At 34.2% G+C, this 14,659-nt stretch overlaps 2 protein-coding genes across 5 annotated transcripts; both read left to right on the top strand.

Annotated features, from left to right (window-relative positions):
* The first annotated feature begins 146 nt into the window (after positions 1-146).
* LOC110858831 lies at positions 147-1,421 on the top strand. The gene is made up of 3 exons (XM_035858975.1): positions 147-450; positions 528-1,047; positions 1,129-1,421. Exons 2-3 carry the CDS (start codon positions 537-539, stop codon positions 1,419-1,421), a joined length of 804 nt encoding a protein of 267 aa, XP_035714868.1. The 5' UTR covers positions 147-450; positions 528-536.
* Positions 1,422-6,798: 5,377 nt separating this feature from the next.
* On the top strand, positions 6,799-13,791 carry LOC110858791. 4 transcript variants are annotated; one of them, XM_022107676.2, is made up of 13 exons: positions 6,799-7,203; positions 7,273-7,474; positions 7,553-7,623; positions 7,967-8,324; positions 8,694-8,920; positions 9,186-9,311; positions 9,402-9,660; positions 9,737-9,819; positions 9,936-10,639; positions 10,944-11,265; positions 11,635-11,915; positions 12,026-12,366; positions 12,765-13,791. In XM_022107676.2, the coding sequence occupies exons 1-13, from the start codon at positions 7,100-7,102 to the stop codon at positions 13,035-13,037; spliced, it is 3,351 nt and encodes a 1,116-aa protein (XP_021963368.1). In that variant the 5' UTR covers positions 6,799-7,099; the 3' UTR covers positions 13,038-13,791. The 4 variants fall into 4 exon arrangements, with proteins under 4 accessions (XP_021963368.1, XP_021963366.1, XP_035714811.1 ...); XM_022107674.2 differs by having other exon boundaries at positions 6,800-7,203; positions 10,932-11,265; XM_035858918.1 differs by having other exon boundaries at positions 6,800-7,203; positions 9,402-9,636; positions 10,932-11,265.
* Positions 13,792-14,659: the final 868 nt, after the last annotated feature.

The following is a 14,659-nucleotide window of genomic DNA, read 5'->3' on the forward strand; positions in this document are numbered from 1 at the left end:
CTTCCACTCCACTTTTTTTTGCAAATTATTTACGAAAAAAAATTATTAATAGGTTTTTCTATTTTGTGAAAATTCACAAAATCGGTACATGTTTAAAACATGATGTTTTTTATAAAACAAAATTTTGCAAGAATACGATTTATAATCTGATTTTCCTTCTGAAATTTTACAAACTCGTTCGGAAACCTTTTTTCTCAAGTTATCGAATTTATATTGTTAAATGATTACAAAGATCCATTACGAAATTAGGAACATTTAAAGCTAGCTACACTTATTAACCTAAATTAAAAATATTTTTTCGACATTAAATCATATCAATTTTTTTATTATTTTATTTTAGAACTGTTCCAAAATTACAGGAAATTTGTTTATCTGATCCCCGAATGTCACCTACGGTACATATTTCGTACGGAAGGGTGGGCTTAAAGTTTCTGAAAAGAGTGAAATCAGGTGAGCTCGCCTCATAAAAATCAATATTATTCGGAAACCAGCAGAGTCATGTAAACAAAGTTTTTTTCCCCTTGTAGTCCAACAATATGAGGAGTCGAGAAGAGAAAAGGGTGCAGATTCAAACTCTATTGAGCGAGGGATATGGTGCCTCCCAAATTTCGAGGAAACTAGGAGTTGCTTACAATACGGTCAAACTGTGGGAAGGTCGCCGTACCGTGGTGGACAAAAAAAGGTCAGGCCGACCCACAGCATTCTCCCCTACTTCAAAATCGCAAATAACAAGAAATTTGAAAGAGAAAATTGGTGGATCCGTGAGGAAAACACTAAAGAAGCTGAACGAGTCGGCGAGGTATCAAAAGAAGGGGAAGAAAATAAGTCGTGCTGCGGTTCGAAATTACGCAAAAAAGCAAAAATGGGGCAAAACGGCTTACAAAAGACCTAAGAAACAGATTCTGACTCAAAAAAATATTCAGGACCGATTAAAATTCGGCGAAACAGTCAAGAGAACGGGATACTTGGGTGACGACAGACGGGCGCAGCAGAAACGCTCTCACATTCTTTTCACTGATGAAACCTGGCTGGAGGTGTCACCAACTGGTAACAGACAAAATCAAAGATACTATACAGCTGATCCGAAAAAAATCCCGAAAATATTGACCCCAAAACTTGGTCTAAAAGTTATGGTAGCTGGTGGCTTCTGTGCTCAAGGAGTTACAAAGCTGCATATGGTAAGTGGAGGTACCGTAAACGCTGCATACTACAAAGACAAGATCCTCCCACTTTACATTAAATGCATGAAGGACCCAACTTTATTCCCCCAACAACAGAAGGTCACCTTTCAGCAAGATGGAGCACCAGCACACACTGCAAAAGTGACCACCAAAGTTTTGGAGGCGCTCCTTTTGACAGTGTGGGGGAAAGGGGTGTGGCCCGGAAATTCACCAGATTTGAATCCTCTGGAGAATTTATGAATCATTGTTAAGGATTCTGCGTACAAACCGCCATATCCAACCAAAACCGCTGAGCTATTCAGAAGATTTCAACATGAGTGGGAAAGCATTCCGGTTACCGTTTTGGAAAATTTGGCACAGTCATTCAATTCACGCATTGAACAAATGTTGGAAGCTGGTGGCGGACACTCTAAATATTAGTTAATAATCGTACAAAAAATTATAATATTCTATACACGCAATAAAAAGTTTTGACTACTTATGTTTTGAAGTTAATTTTTTTCAGAAACTTTAAGCCCACCCTTTACGATTCATCCGAATTACATTTTTGGCTTCAAACCATATCAAATTTTAGTTCATTTTTACATATTTCATCTAAGTCTTTTAATGTTTTTTAACGCAAATTATTATTTACAGCTAAAATAAGTAACAGATATCTTTATCAAATTCATAGAGTGGGCACATGTTCATGAAAAAAGAGATTTTAATAAGTTTACAATTTATAGCCTGATTTTCCTTCTGAAATTTTACAAACTAGGTGGAATTTTTTTTCTGAATTTATTACCAACTTGGTAATAAATTTGACCAATGGGTAATAATTTAATTTTACCAAGTTGGTAAAAATTAGTTGTTTACTAGCAAAGTTAGATGCATTTCAAATCAAAAAAATTGAGATGCAGAGACAATCCAATCTTGGTAATCAGTGATATTATAAAAGTTTTAAAAATTACGTTTTAGAATTTGAATAGTATCAAACGTTTATTTTTTTCTGTGGACGTAAATCTGTGGACGCTTCAAATACTTTTTTATGCAAAAACAAGGCACTACTTTCATAAATAAAGTCATTAAAAGCTATTTTGATCAAATTCAGGAGACATGTTTTTATATATAAAAAAGAGATCTCTGTAAGTTACGTACGATTTATAATCTGATTTTCCTTCTGAAATTTTGATAAACTTTTGGAAAACTTTTTTTCATTAGGAAAATTCATGAGTGGTATTTACAAATATAATATTGCCCGAGTTAAAAATATTATTATAAAATTGCTCAGAATTAAATTTTCGAATCGTATCAAATTTTAAATTATTTTTATCCCATCCAAATTTTGAAAGTTTTAAATACTTTTTTACGCAAAAAATAATTCACTATTATTTACTAATAAAATAATTAACAGCATTAACATTATCAAAAATTTGGGACACGTTTTATAAAAGACAGAGAGATCTTTGCCAGTTTACGAAAACCTGATTTTCATTTTTAAAAATCTACTAAATTTGTGTAAACCACTTTTCTAAATTTATTAAAGAGTGCGTTTACACGATTACAAATATCAGTTTCGAAATCAGTGAAATTATCAAGTGACTCACCTGAGCTACAAGTTTGATAATATAATTTATTCATTCATTTATTTTCGGCTTCGAATTGTATCAAATGTTGAATTATCTTATTCGCACGATTATTTATTATAAACTCGTATATGAATAAAATCATTAAAAGCCAGCTTTTAATTTTATCAAGCTTGATAAAATTTACAAACTGGGCGAATATTTTTTATAAAAAAGAGATGCTTGCAAGTTTACGATGTATACTCTGATTTTTCTTCTGAAATTGTACAAATTCTTGCGGAAACATTATTTCTCAATTTATTGCCGAGTTTATTTACACGATTACAAAGATCGGTTATTTTAAATTTGGGAAATTTAAGATTGACAAACATTTTCTGAAATCCAAAATTTACAGAGTTTAAGGTTCTAAGCAAACATTGACTGCGAAATTATGAAACCGTAACCGTAAGCATAATCCAGGAATCTAAGTTATAATAACTATGATAAAGTTCATAAAATTATGTTTCTGACTTCGAATTAACAATTTTTTTATTCCTTTCAAGCCTCTGGATGCATTTAATACCGTTTTATTCAAAAATTGCGTACATTAATTACGAATAAAATCATTAACAGATATTTAAGTAACCCTACGATTTATTATCTGATTTTCCGTCAGAAATCTGGTAAACTTTGGGAAACCGTTTATTTTTCTCAACTTATTGCCGAGTTTAATGATGGGATTAAATACATAGATCCATTGCGAAATTAGGGAAATTTAATACTGACAAAATTATAAAATCCTAAATTGTAAATATTATCTATCATAAAATTAATCCTAATTGCATTTTCTATCTCAAATATATCTTAATTTATTCTTATTCCATTCAAGTCCTTATAATATTGTTTATGCAAAAATAAGGCACCATTATTTACGAATAACTTCATGATGAAATTCATGGGCTGCATGGGCACATGTTTTATAAATAAGGAATCCTTGAAAGTTTACGATGATCTGATTTTTCTTCTTTATCATGCTAAAATTTAGTTATATTTTCAAATTAGAGTATAAAATTTTATTTATTTTTTACAAATTTATTCCATCCACACCTTTTTATACTTTTTTACGCAAATTATTTACTAATAAAATCATTAGCAACTATTTTTAGAATTTTCACAAATTGGGCACATATTTAAGAAAAAAATGATTTTTGTAAGTTTACGATTTAAAGTCGGATTTTCCTTCTAAAATTTTATAAACTAGGGTGGAATCATTTTTCTCAATTTATTACCAACTTTACTAAGTTGGTAATAATTTATTCAACATTGTAACAAGGTTACAATGATCCATGGCGAAACCGAAATTTGATCGTGGAACTCTTTTACTTTGTGACAATTAATATGATAAAATTATTAAAAATTACATTTTCGACTTCGAATCGTATCAAATTTTTTCACATCCAAATCTGTAGACGATTTAAATACTTTTGTATGCAAAAATATTGGCATTGTTATTTTACGAATAAAATCATTAACAGATATTTTGATCAAATTCACAGACTGTGTACAAGTTTTTATACATAAAAAAAGAAATCTTACGACTAATAATCTGATTTTTCTTCTGAAATTTTGGAAACTCGTGGGGAAAACTTTTCATCAATTCATTACTTACACGATTGCAAAGATCCATTGCGAAATTAGGAAAATTTAAGATTGCCAAACATTTTCTAAAGACCTTAAATTTAACCTAAGTTACAAACGTTATGATAAAATTCGTAAAAATTACATCTTCGGGTTTGAATTATGTCAAATTTTAATGTATTTTGCTCTGCTGAGCTTTTAGGATGCATTTTCCATACCTTTCTCCCCTTCCTTTTCACTACTTCATTATATCCATGAAAAAAATGAACCCACAACCGTTGAGCATTCCGAACTGAATAATCAGAGTTTAAAAGTTCATTAGGTTTAAAATATCCTCATAAGTTGTGAATATTTCGGGTTTGCAAAAATTTGCAAAAATCGCATTTCTTCAACTCGTATCAAATTTTAAATAATTTGTTCCTCCGACCAAATTTGTGGATGTTTTATTTACTTTTTTTTATTAAAAACGAGCCACTATTTATACTAAAAAATCATTAAAAGCAATTTTGATAAAATGTACAATACAAACTGGGCACATGTAATTATTTAAAAGCGTATGATTTTCCTACTGAAATTTTACAAACTTTTGGAAACATTTTTACTCAATTTATTGCCGAGCTTAAGTACTTACATGATTAAAAAGATCTGTTACGAAATTTTAGAATTAGGTTGACAAACATTTCCTCAAAATTAAAAAAATGTCATCTATGTTATAAATTTTATGATAAAATTCTTACAAATTACATCTTCGACTTCGAATTGTATCAAATTCTATATTATAGACCCTTCAAATATTTTTTATTAAAACATAAGGCACAATTTTAACGAATAAATCATTAACAACAATTTTGATGAAATTCACAAACTGAGCAATTTTTTTTTAGTTTTAAGGTTACAATCTGACTTTCCTCCTGAAATTTTACAAACTTTTGGAAACCTTTTTCTCAATTGATTTCTGAGTTTATACTTGCACGATTACTTACAGGTTATTATCTGGTACGAATAGAAAATTTAGGATTGGCGAACATTTTTTGAAAAATACCGTAAATTTTTGAAAGTATACAAATTATTTACGACCTAAATGTGTGGTAAATTCTTAAAAATTACATCTTCGACTTCGAATGTGTCAAATTTTAACTTATTTCGTTCTACTCAACTTTCCTGATACATTTTTCATACCTTTTTCCCCTTCCTTTTCATGGCTTCATCATTTCCATGAAAAAAATCAACCCTCAGAATAAAAAGGGTTCACGTTCACGTCATCATAAATATTCTTCAAATCCCTGGATCCAATCGGATCGAACCCATTTGATTTTAAGTCCCCGAAAAACAAATACATAAATAAACCCCGAATTTTTATTTTTATGGTTTTAAATTTATTTATGAGTTTAGAAATCCCCTCGTTTTCATTATTCTGAAATGGATTTTATGTATTTACAGTTTGGTCATTTAAATTAGAGACTCTTTTTGCATTTTGCAATTTTTCCCAGGATAGCAACAAATTAAAATTAAAATTCGCGAAGAGCCGTTCGTAGACTTATGCAATGAATTATTTGATAGCAATTGCATTTTTTAATTGGCATACAATTTGTGAACAGCTCTTTTTAAATTTTTTAAATATTTTTCTTAGTTACCAGAAAATTTGAAAATTTACCAAAAGAGTCTCTAATTCAAATGACCAAACTGTAGTAATGGTCATGCTTACTTATGTATAAAAAGAAACATTTGTCGATGAGAAAGAGGGATCAAAATTCATAACAAAATTTGAAATGTTTGTCATTTTATTTGTCTCTTGTGAGCAATAATTACACAGTTGAGTTATGGATTTGTTAAAAATTCTCCTCGTTTGGGATTTGAGGACTGAATTATTTATCCATGGAGCAGATTGGGTTTAGTTACACTTTAAATAAGTTGTTTTTTATCGGTTGATAAAAAATGTGCTAATTCGGTAACAATTTCGTACCGATTTTATAATACATTTAATGTGTTAATTTGTTTGAGTGAGGTGGAAAATAACCCTTTCCCCAATTTTCTTATAATCTTAATTATTTTAATTATGACGTATTCATTAAGACAATAATGTAATTTAACTTGAAATCTATTTGATCATATTTTTCTAAATAAATAAAAACCCAACCCAATTTTTCATGCATGAAATTAATTCTCCCAATTAAGTTGTCAAATCAAATTATGACAAATCCTGCATCAGAATTGGCAAAAATATGCATTTAAAATACACATATATTTAAAATTACACATGCATTTAAAATTACACATGCATTTTATGATTAAAAATTCGCATTTTATTGTGCTCACAATTTGTAAATTCGCATTTTATTTTGCTCACAATTGTAAAACTTATCCTCCAAAAATGATCCTCCAAAAATGAGGAAGTTATGTGATTTTGGTTTTCATTATTCCCAAAAATCTCAAAGTTCCAAAAGCGGTCTATTTGCACTCACTGCTCGAACAAGCAATCAGTTCTTCGAGTTTCTGTTTCTTCTAGACCGGCACAGCAGCAAACAAACAAACGAAAAGCTAACGTCGCAATTCCAAAATAATAGTTAAATCTGATCCTAATTAAGCTTAACTTTCATCCCACACGAGGACGACGATATATCCCCCATTTTGACAGAGAAATGGTTACTTGCTCTGGCGGAAGTTAATTAATTTTAGTCAATAAACTAAAAGGATTAGTCAAATAATTTTTCTCTTCTGTCGTGATTTTTCGACGACATGTCGACCCCACCCATGGAGGGAGTGCCTTCTCCCCCTGGTGATGAGGTGGACCCGTCGTGCTGGGCGAATTTGCCCCTGCGATACGGCATGATGAGGAAAATGTGGGTTATTTTCTCCCCTCAATTTAATTAAGGTTAATCTTAATTATTAATTATTATTTACTGCTGTAGTGAAAACGTGCTGGCGCTGGAGGGCGACTATTTGGCGACACAATCGTCCCCCGCGCTACGACCGGCGTGGTTGGAGCGGCCAATTTTACAGTTTACGGAAGAAGAAGAGGCGGCGCGCGGCGATGGGGAGTCGGAGAGGTCAGTTGACCTTAGATTGGACGCTTATCGTCGCAATGGGGATCGTTTTGTCGAGTTGATTAGGGTGAGTTTTCAGTTAATTGAGTAATTAATTAGTTAATGACCTTTCGACTTTAATAATTCATTGCGTTTCTTGATTTAGAACGGGGCTGACCTTGGAATTGTGTCAGATGTGCATTTAATCAGTGTCTTTATGAACCCTGGGGGACAAATGTGAGTTCAAAGTTTAAAATTTTAGGCTAAATTCAGTTTGGAAATATTTGTTTTATACAAATGTTTAAAAAATTTTGAAAAGTATTCCGCTTATTTTTTGCGTATATGTTCAAAATTTATATAAAGTTCCATCCAATTTTCTCCAGATTTCGTTGTTCACTTTCTCTCAACTTTTCTATATATAAAAATCCCCATTCAATTTTCCCTACGTTTTCGAAATTGGTAAAATTCTCTCCAATGTTGTCACTATTTTCCAAAATTATAAAAATTTTCATCCAATTTCGATCATATTTTCCTAATTTAATTTCTTAAAATTCTAAAATTTTCTATTTTCTCTTTCCAGGCCGCCCCCACCCGTAATGGTGGATCAAATAGTGCACATTCCTCCTCCACCCCGCACCCCTCAACCACTTGGGTCCCCACCCCCACCGAATTGGCGAGACGGTAAAGACATCACTCAAATGATGCTATTTTCCTTGGAGCATCCAAACGCTCAACCTCGAAAAAACGTCACCTTTTACATCGGACCGGACCAAGTTCCTATTTCCGCGCATAAAGATGTCCTCGCCTTTGTGTCGGTCGTGTTCGACTGGGCGCTGAATGAGAGCGCCGTCATCTGCAGGACTGGCTCAGAAGATGAAAGGCATATCCACATAGCGATTCGCGACGCAGATGTGGACGGATTTAAGACAATGCTTAAGGTAATACAAATATATATAAAAAACGAAATTTGGCCAAATTTTGTCAAAAAAATATGTAACTTCAAGTTAAAAAGTTAAAATTTAATAAAACGTGTCAAAATATGCATAAATTATGAAATTTTGATAAAAACGAGTCAACTTAAACTGTTGTTCCTAAACTTCAACATTTGATAAAATAACTAAACATTATTTCAAGCTAATCAATATTTTACAAAAAAATGAGTAAATCAAAGTTGTCGATAAAAAAATCAGCCACAATTATGTTCAAATTGTCCATGTTTGCTAACTATCAAGTAAATTTTTGGGGGCATTTCTCTAATAAATTCCCAAATTTTCCTGAAAATTATTGTACTAATTCCTTTTTTTCAGTACATCTACGTACGCAGGATTCCCTGGACCCCGGGGAAAGATCGTGTCGCCGAGGCGAAAACTTTGCTCAGTTTGGGATACATGTTCGAGCTGAAGGATCTCATCCGAGGCTGTACGGACATCATTAGGAAGACAATGAATTTTTCCAACGCCGCCGAAATCTTGGAATTCGCCACAACCAAGAAGGACCTTCTCTTGAAGACTGTCGCGCTCAATTACATCACAGCGTAATTTCTGACAAAAAATTTCATAAGTTGGACACACAATTTTCCAGTTTCCCATTTTTTACAATTTGCAAATAAATTTCCCCGATTTCCACATTTCCACGATTTCTTATAAAAACAATTTGAGTACATTAATTCCCCTATTTTGCACATAATTTGCACATACTTATTAATTTCCCATAATTTACACTCTTTAATTTCCATTGTTTGCACAATTTCCATAATTTATACAGTTTCCCTATTCTTTTCAAGATCTTTTTTTCTTCAGGAATGCAAAGAAGATAATCCCTACCGGTGATTTTGTCGAGAATTTGGGACTTCAGGCAATCTCTGCTGTCTTGGAAAGTGACGAATTGGACATTTCCGAAGAAATAATTTTCAACGCAACGATGCGGCACGTTTTAAAAATAAACATTTTCAATTTTTTTCTAAAAAATAGAAAATGTAGAAAAACTTCTCATTTTCAACGTCGTATTTCTTACAGTTGGGCGAGCGTTCAGTTCATACGGAAATTTGGTGCAGACGTAAAACCAGACCCCACCATGTTAAGAGCCGAACTGGGTGACGCGCTTTATCTCATCCGCTTCCCACTCTTCGATATCGATCAATTCGTTCGAGTCGTACCGGACCTTTTGAGAACGATTTTCACTGCGGAAGAGGAAGTCGCGCTCTTCCGATGGTTCACGACCCCAGCGTCACTAACCGGAGGGATCACAAAGGTGGGGCGATTCTCCACGCAAAATGTGAGGGCAGTTTTCATTAAATTACCATTTCACTAGAATGTTTGTAACTGTAAGTTATTTTTATTTACGATTTCAGCGCACCTATCGAAAGCCTTCGACTTCATCCTCTGACAGGAGGGAAGAGACGCCACCACGTCCCGGAAGTCATGCCGGCCCCGGGTAAATGAATTACATATTAAATTACTCAGCATGTAATATAAGGGTCAAAATTCCCCTCACGTGCCATCTTCACGCAAATTTTAAATTTCTAGTAATATTCTCTCCCCCTTTTTTAGCCGATCCTGCCAAGAACCTCCCATCAAACGAGTCAAGACTGAAAGCCAAGAAACCGTCCTCGATCCCCCCGATTCTGATATGAGTTACGAAAGTGATGTCCCAGCACCACCGTTTTCACCGCTACACGACGTGACCCCTGACCCGCCTCCGATTCCTCCGATCCCTGAATCCACGCCAGTCTCAGCCCCAACGGGACGACCCGTACGTGGCATCCGGCCACCAAAACGACTCTCCCCTTCGTTGTTGTCCGGCAAGCGTCATTCCTCATCATCAGCAGAGGTAGATACCACACCAAAAAATCGGGGCAAAAAATCAGCCACTACTCAACCACTCGAATCATCCCCACGTGACGACAAAGATTCCGAGTCAAACCACGATTCCGAGTCTGAGGATGATAGCAACGATTCATCTCTATTTACGCCAGTCATCCGAACAACGCCACCTTCCGTTCGCGCCATATCTCCCCCCAAATTTACTCCTCCTCTCGCCACAACACGTCCTCCAAGCACCCCCGGACCCAGCTCGCAACTCATTACTCCACGTGCCACGCCGTCATCAATTTCGTCTTCCTCGTCCACCCCGACTCGTCGTGGACGCTCGTCTCGTGAACCGTTCCTCACGGAAGAGCAGCTCGAATACATCGAAGCAAATCAGGATAATACAAATGGGAATAATCTAAAGAATTATCATCAAACTTTGATGGGTAAGTTCGCATTTGCCCTTTGACTTTTCACAATATACGCAATTTTGGTCAGATCATTAGACTTTTCAGTCAGGTACAATGGGCAAATTTAAGGTAAAAAATTTTGACCCAATTTTTCTTCATGAATTTTGACGTTCAAAACGATATTTTTAAAAATTCGAAAACCGCAGAAATGAGTGATCATGATATTTAAAAAAATTTTAATTCCCTGGTAAAAAAGCTGACTTTGATACCCACTCGGAAAAGTCTAACCTCTGACCCCAAAAATAAATGAATCTTTACTAATATCCAGTCGGCCTGGAAGACTTCCTCTCTCAGCAGACGATCGACATCTTGATGCCGAGTGACCTGCATGTCGTCAACGTGACCAAAGTCATGCCACTCTTTATGCCATCTTTGACCGCGTTTCGGATCAACTACCTCCATCCGGCCAAGGATCTCGGGACCTTTAAAACCTTTCTGACCAACGTCACTCTCCACAATTCGCTCCTCTTCGTCAAAAAGTCAGAGGAAGAAGGCGACAATTTGAGCGAATTGTGGATCAATAATTTCGAAGTTAAAATCGACGTTAATGGCGTCACTGTCTTGAGTATTGATCATGTCAGGCAGGAGTTGACCATTAGCAGGTGAGCGAGTTGCAACATAAAATCGTGTATAGCGCAAATTATAAATTTTGCGAAACAAGTTATCGTTCTTCTTTAGTCTAGCAAAAAATTATGATTTTTTTTGTGAGTCGTTTCTTCTTATGAAAAAATTATGAGAAAACTGAGATTTTGTTCTTAAAAATTGGGATTTGTGGAAATTTGGTTATGAAAAGTGACAAGTTTTTGTTGTTGAAAAAGAATTTGTTTTTAATGTGATTTTTGTCCTTCAAATCGTGGTTTTGGTCTTAAAAGCTCTTGTTCCTGAAACTCACAATTTAAAAAATGCATCCTCCACTTAAATCCCTCCACGACTTATTTACATATATTTGCTTACATATTTCTCCCTCGCAGAATTGACAAGGCCGCCGAATCAATCTTGACGGGATTGAAGTACGACGAGAACGTTCGTGGCGTCTATTTGGATGAGGTTCGCGTCAACCTGTTGGACTACGTGCCTACGCGCGCCCTAGAAAAACTCGTCCTCCGCGAAGTCGGCGGCCCCATCGCGAACCAGAAGAAATTAGTTTCCAGCTGCAAACTTCTTAAAGAACTCAGCATCGATAATATGCGACACTCGAACCAAGAAACCTACGACATTTCGAAAGACTTTGGCTTATTTGCGGAAGATTATGGTAATTTTTTATTGGAATTAATTTAATTCATAATTTATTAATCCCTCAATAATCCAGATTAACTTAACTATTCTAATTCTAATTATTAATTATTATTATTTCATCTTTAGGACACCGCTGCCTCCGCACGATCGCCATGTCCAACACGAAATTGCACTCGTCTGAAAGACTCACCGCTCGAATTCGACACTCTCCGGTGGAAGAACTCTACATGGACGGGTGCAGCTGGACGGTCGAATTCGTTACCGCCGTTCCATTTATTTTCCACAATTTGAAAATGTGCAAGCTACACAAAACAAGCAATTTGCGCCTCGTCCTCCAGCTCTTGGAAATTACTGGACTCAAACACCTCTGGGTTTGGGAATTAGAATTCAAGGCGAGCTGCCCCACACAGAAACTCCCAGTCGATTATTTGGAAGATAAGGTGGACTATTATATACAGCTCTCTGAGGTGGACATATATTGCGAAAAAATTCCAAAATTGCGGTCAAGTTTTAGTTAAAATTGTACAGATTTTATGAAAAAGGAACATTTTAGACGTTAAAAATACATAATATGTTGTACAAAATTATAAACATTTTCCAATTTTCTTGCAAAGGTATGCACGAAAAATTGTTTTCATTTTGAAGAAATCTACATAATTTGTGTCAAAATTCAGATTTTGCAGAAAATTTTTGTCAAAAGTGAATTCTTCTACAAAATTTGTACAAGTTTGATTAAATCTTGACCATGATTTCGTAATTTATCTCAATTTCTGAGAAAATATCTTTAAATTTGGATTTTAAAGCAATTTATTGTCTAAATTTTCTCAAAAAGTTCAATTCGAACTAACTTTTCTCTAATTTTTAGGCCCGGATGAAACGTATCTTAACTGACGCCGGTCTCGGAACGGACCCCGTTTGGCTGAACGACGAAAAGAAAACGTTCTATCTGGAGAAACACGAAATGGTACAAGGTCCCGACGGAAGTGCAAGTGACACCGGAGGTCTCAGGATGTATTGGACCGGGAAAAAATATGACGAGGCTGAAGCTGCAGCTGAATTTTCTAAATTGTCTTTCGACCAATTCAAGTGGAACACGTTCTATACAGATGTTCATCTTTTTGAAAAAATGAACGCGTAAAACTACGATTTTTTGTATGCGAAAAATTCACTCGGATCTTTGTAAGGTGGTAAACTGTGTAAATTTTAGAAAAATTGTGTTTACAAAATAGTCATAAACGTGAGGATAGATTTTTTTTAGATGTCGTGCTTTTTGCAAACTTAATTTGGTTAACTGAATTGCTAGTTCCTCTAAACTTAACTTTTCTCATAAAATTCCTGGAAACCCGGTTGAATTGTTTGTTTCGAATTTATGTTTTTTGTAATTTTTGTTTGAATGTCGGCTAAATCATTTTGCATTTTTTAGCTCTTGATTTTTTGTCCTTACCTATTCTGTGGACGTAATTTTACTAATTAGAACATTTACCATTTAGAAATGTAGCTAATGAATTACTGATCTCTAGAGTTGCTTTTAAATATTTGAAGAAAAAACGTAGTTAATTAATTCGTCAATTATTTAATTGGTTAATTATCTCTAGAGCTGATTTACCGTTTGATCTCTTAATTTTGATTTTGAAATCAATAGATTGATATTTAATACATTTAAAAAAATGTACTTTACATATAATTTAATTGCTAATTTCATCAGAAATGAGTTACCTAAAAATGTATGGTGCCTTTTTGACGCTAAGATTTCGACTGAATAGTTAATGTGATTAATTATAACTAATATAGATTAGCGATTATAATTACTAATCTACAATAAATCTGTTAGCAATCTCAAATTAAAAATTTATAAAAATGGGAATAAAATCTATATTTAAATATAATCTATATTTAATCTATATTTGGAAATTTTGCATAAAAAATAGTTGAAAACGCGATTAAGGCGGAATAGCATGCTGGCTGATGCGGGGTTTTTTGTTTGAATTGCTGTGTCTCAACTTTCCCTTCCTCCATGTATTCAAATGGCGATTTTGAAAAATGTTCACCGCCTTTCGTTTTTAACAATATGAAGATATTAATGCACCTAAAAATCGGTAATTTTTAGGCTAAATTTTGATTTTTTTCTTCAACAAGAAGATAAATATAAAATAGATGAAAAATAATCCATAAAATTTAAATATTTCCTCATTGAAGAAAAAACCTACAGTGCAGACTCCATATAGCCCGAGTCAGGGACATAGTCCCTGACTCAATAAGTCAGAGCCCGCTTCTAAATTCTTTTCCGAACTGACCGACATAATATCATCATCTTCCGTGTTGTGGATGGTTAAAAGTTTGTTAGATAGTTTCTATTATTTGGTACCAAATTTTTGAATTAGTTACAAATCATGTGCCTTGACCACCATGACCAGTAGCTTCTTTAACAACCTGAAGTTCTAAGCTGTATGTATGTGCTATTCAGCCTCCAAATCAAATTTCAGCTCGATATAACGATTTTTAAAAATCAGTATGGGTCACCCCATACTGATTGCACTCTGGTCACTTTGGTCTGGTTGCACTTTGTTCACTTTTAACTTCATATTCTTTAATTAGCAGTCATTAAGTATCATTGTGCCGGATTTCATCTTTTTAAAACAATTTCTAAAAATCGGTATGGGTCACCCCATAGGGGCGTTCCAGATAAAAATTTTACCAATATCATATCATATTCTTTTATTAAGACCCATAAGCAACCTCTCCACCAAATTTCAGTTCGAT

The sequence above is a fragment of the Folsomia candida genome, unplaced genomic scaffold (genome assembly GCF_002217175.1).
Source record: "Folsomia candida strain VU population unplaced genomic scaffold, ASM221717v1 Fcan01_Sc022, whole genome shotgun sequence".
NCBI classification, from domain to species: Eukaryota; Metazoa; Arthropoda; class Collembola; order Entomobryomorpha; family Isotomidae; genus Folsomia; species Folsomia candida.

Coding starts and splice junctions, on each gene's coding strand:
- LOC110858831 (XM_035858975.1), top strand. CDS start 537: ATGAGGAGTCGAGAAGAGAAAAGGGTGCAGATTCAAACTCTATTGAGC. Junction 1,048..1,128: donor GCTGGAGGTGTCACCAACTG/GTAACAGACAAA, acceptor TTGGTCTAAAAG/TTATGGTAGCTGGTGGCTTC.
- LOC110858791 (XM_022107674.2), top strand. CDS start 7,100: ATGTCGACCCCACCCATGGAGGGAGTGCCTTCTCCCCCTGGTGATGAG. Junction 8,325..8,693: donor GATTTAAGACAATGCTTAAG/GTAATACAAATA, acceptor CCTTTTTTTCAG/TACATCTACGTACGCAGGAT. Junction 11,916..12,025: donor CTTATTTGCGGAAGATTATG/GTAATTTTTTAT, acceptor TTTCATCTTTAG/GACACCGCTGCCTCCGCACG.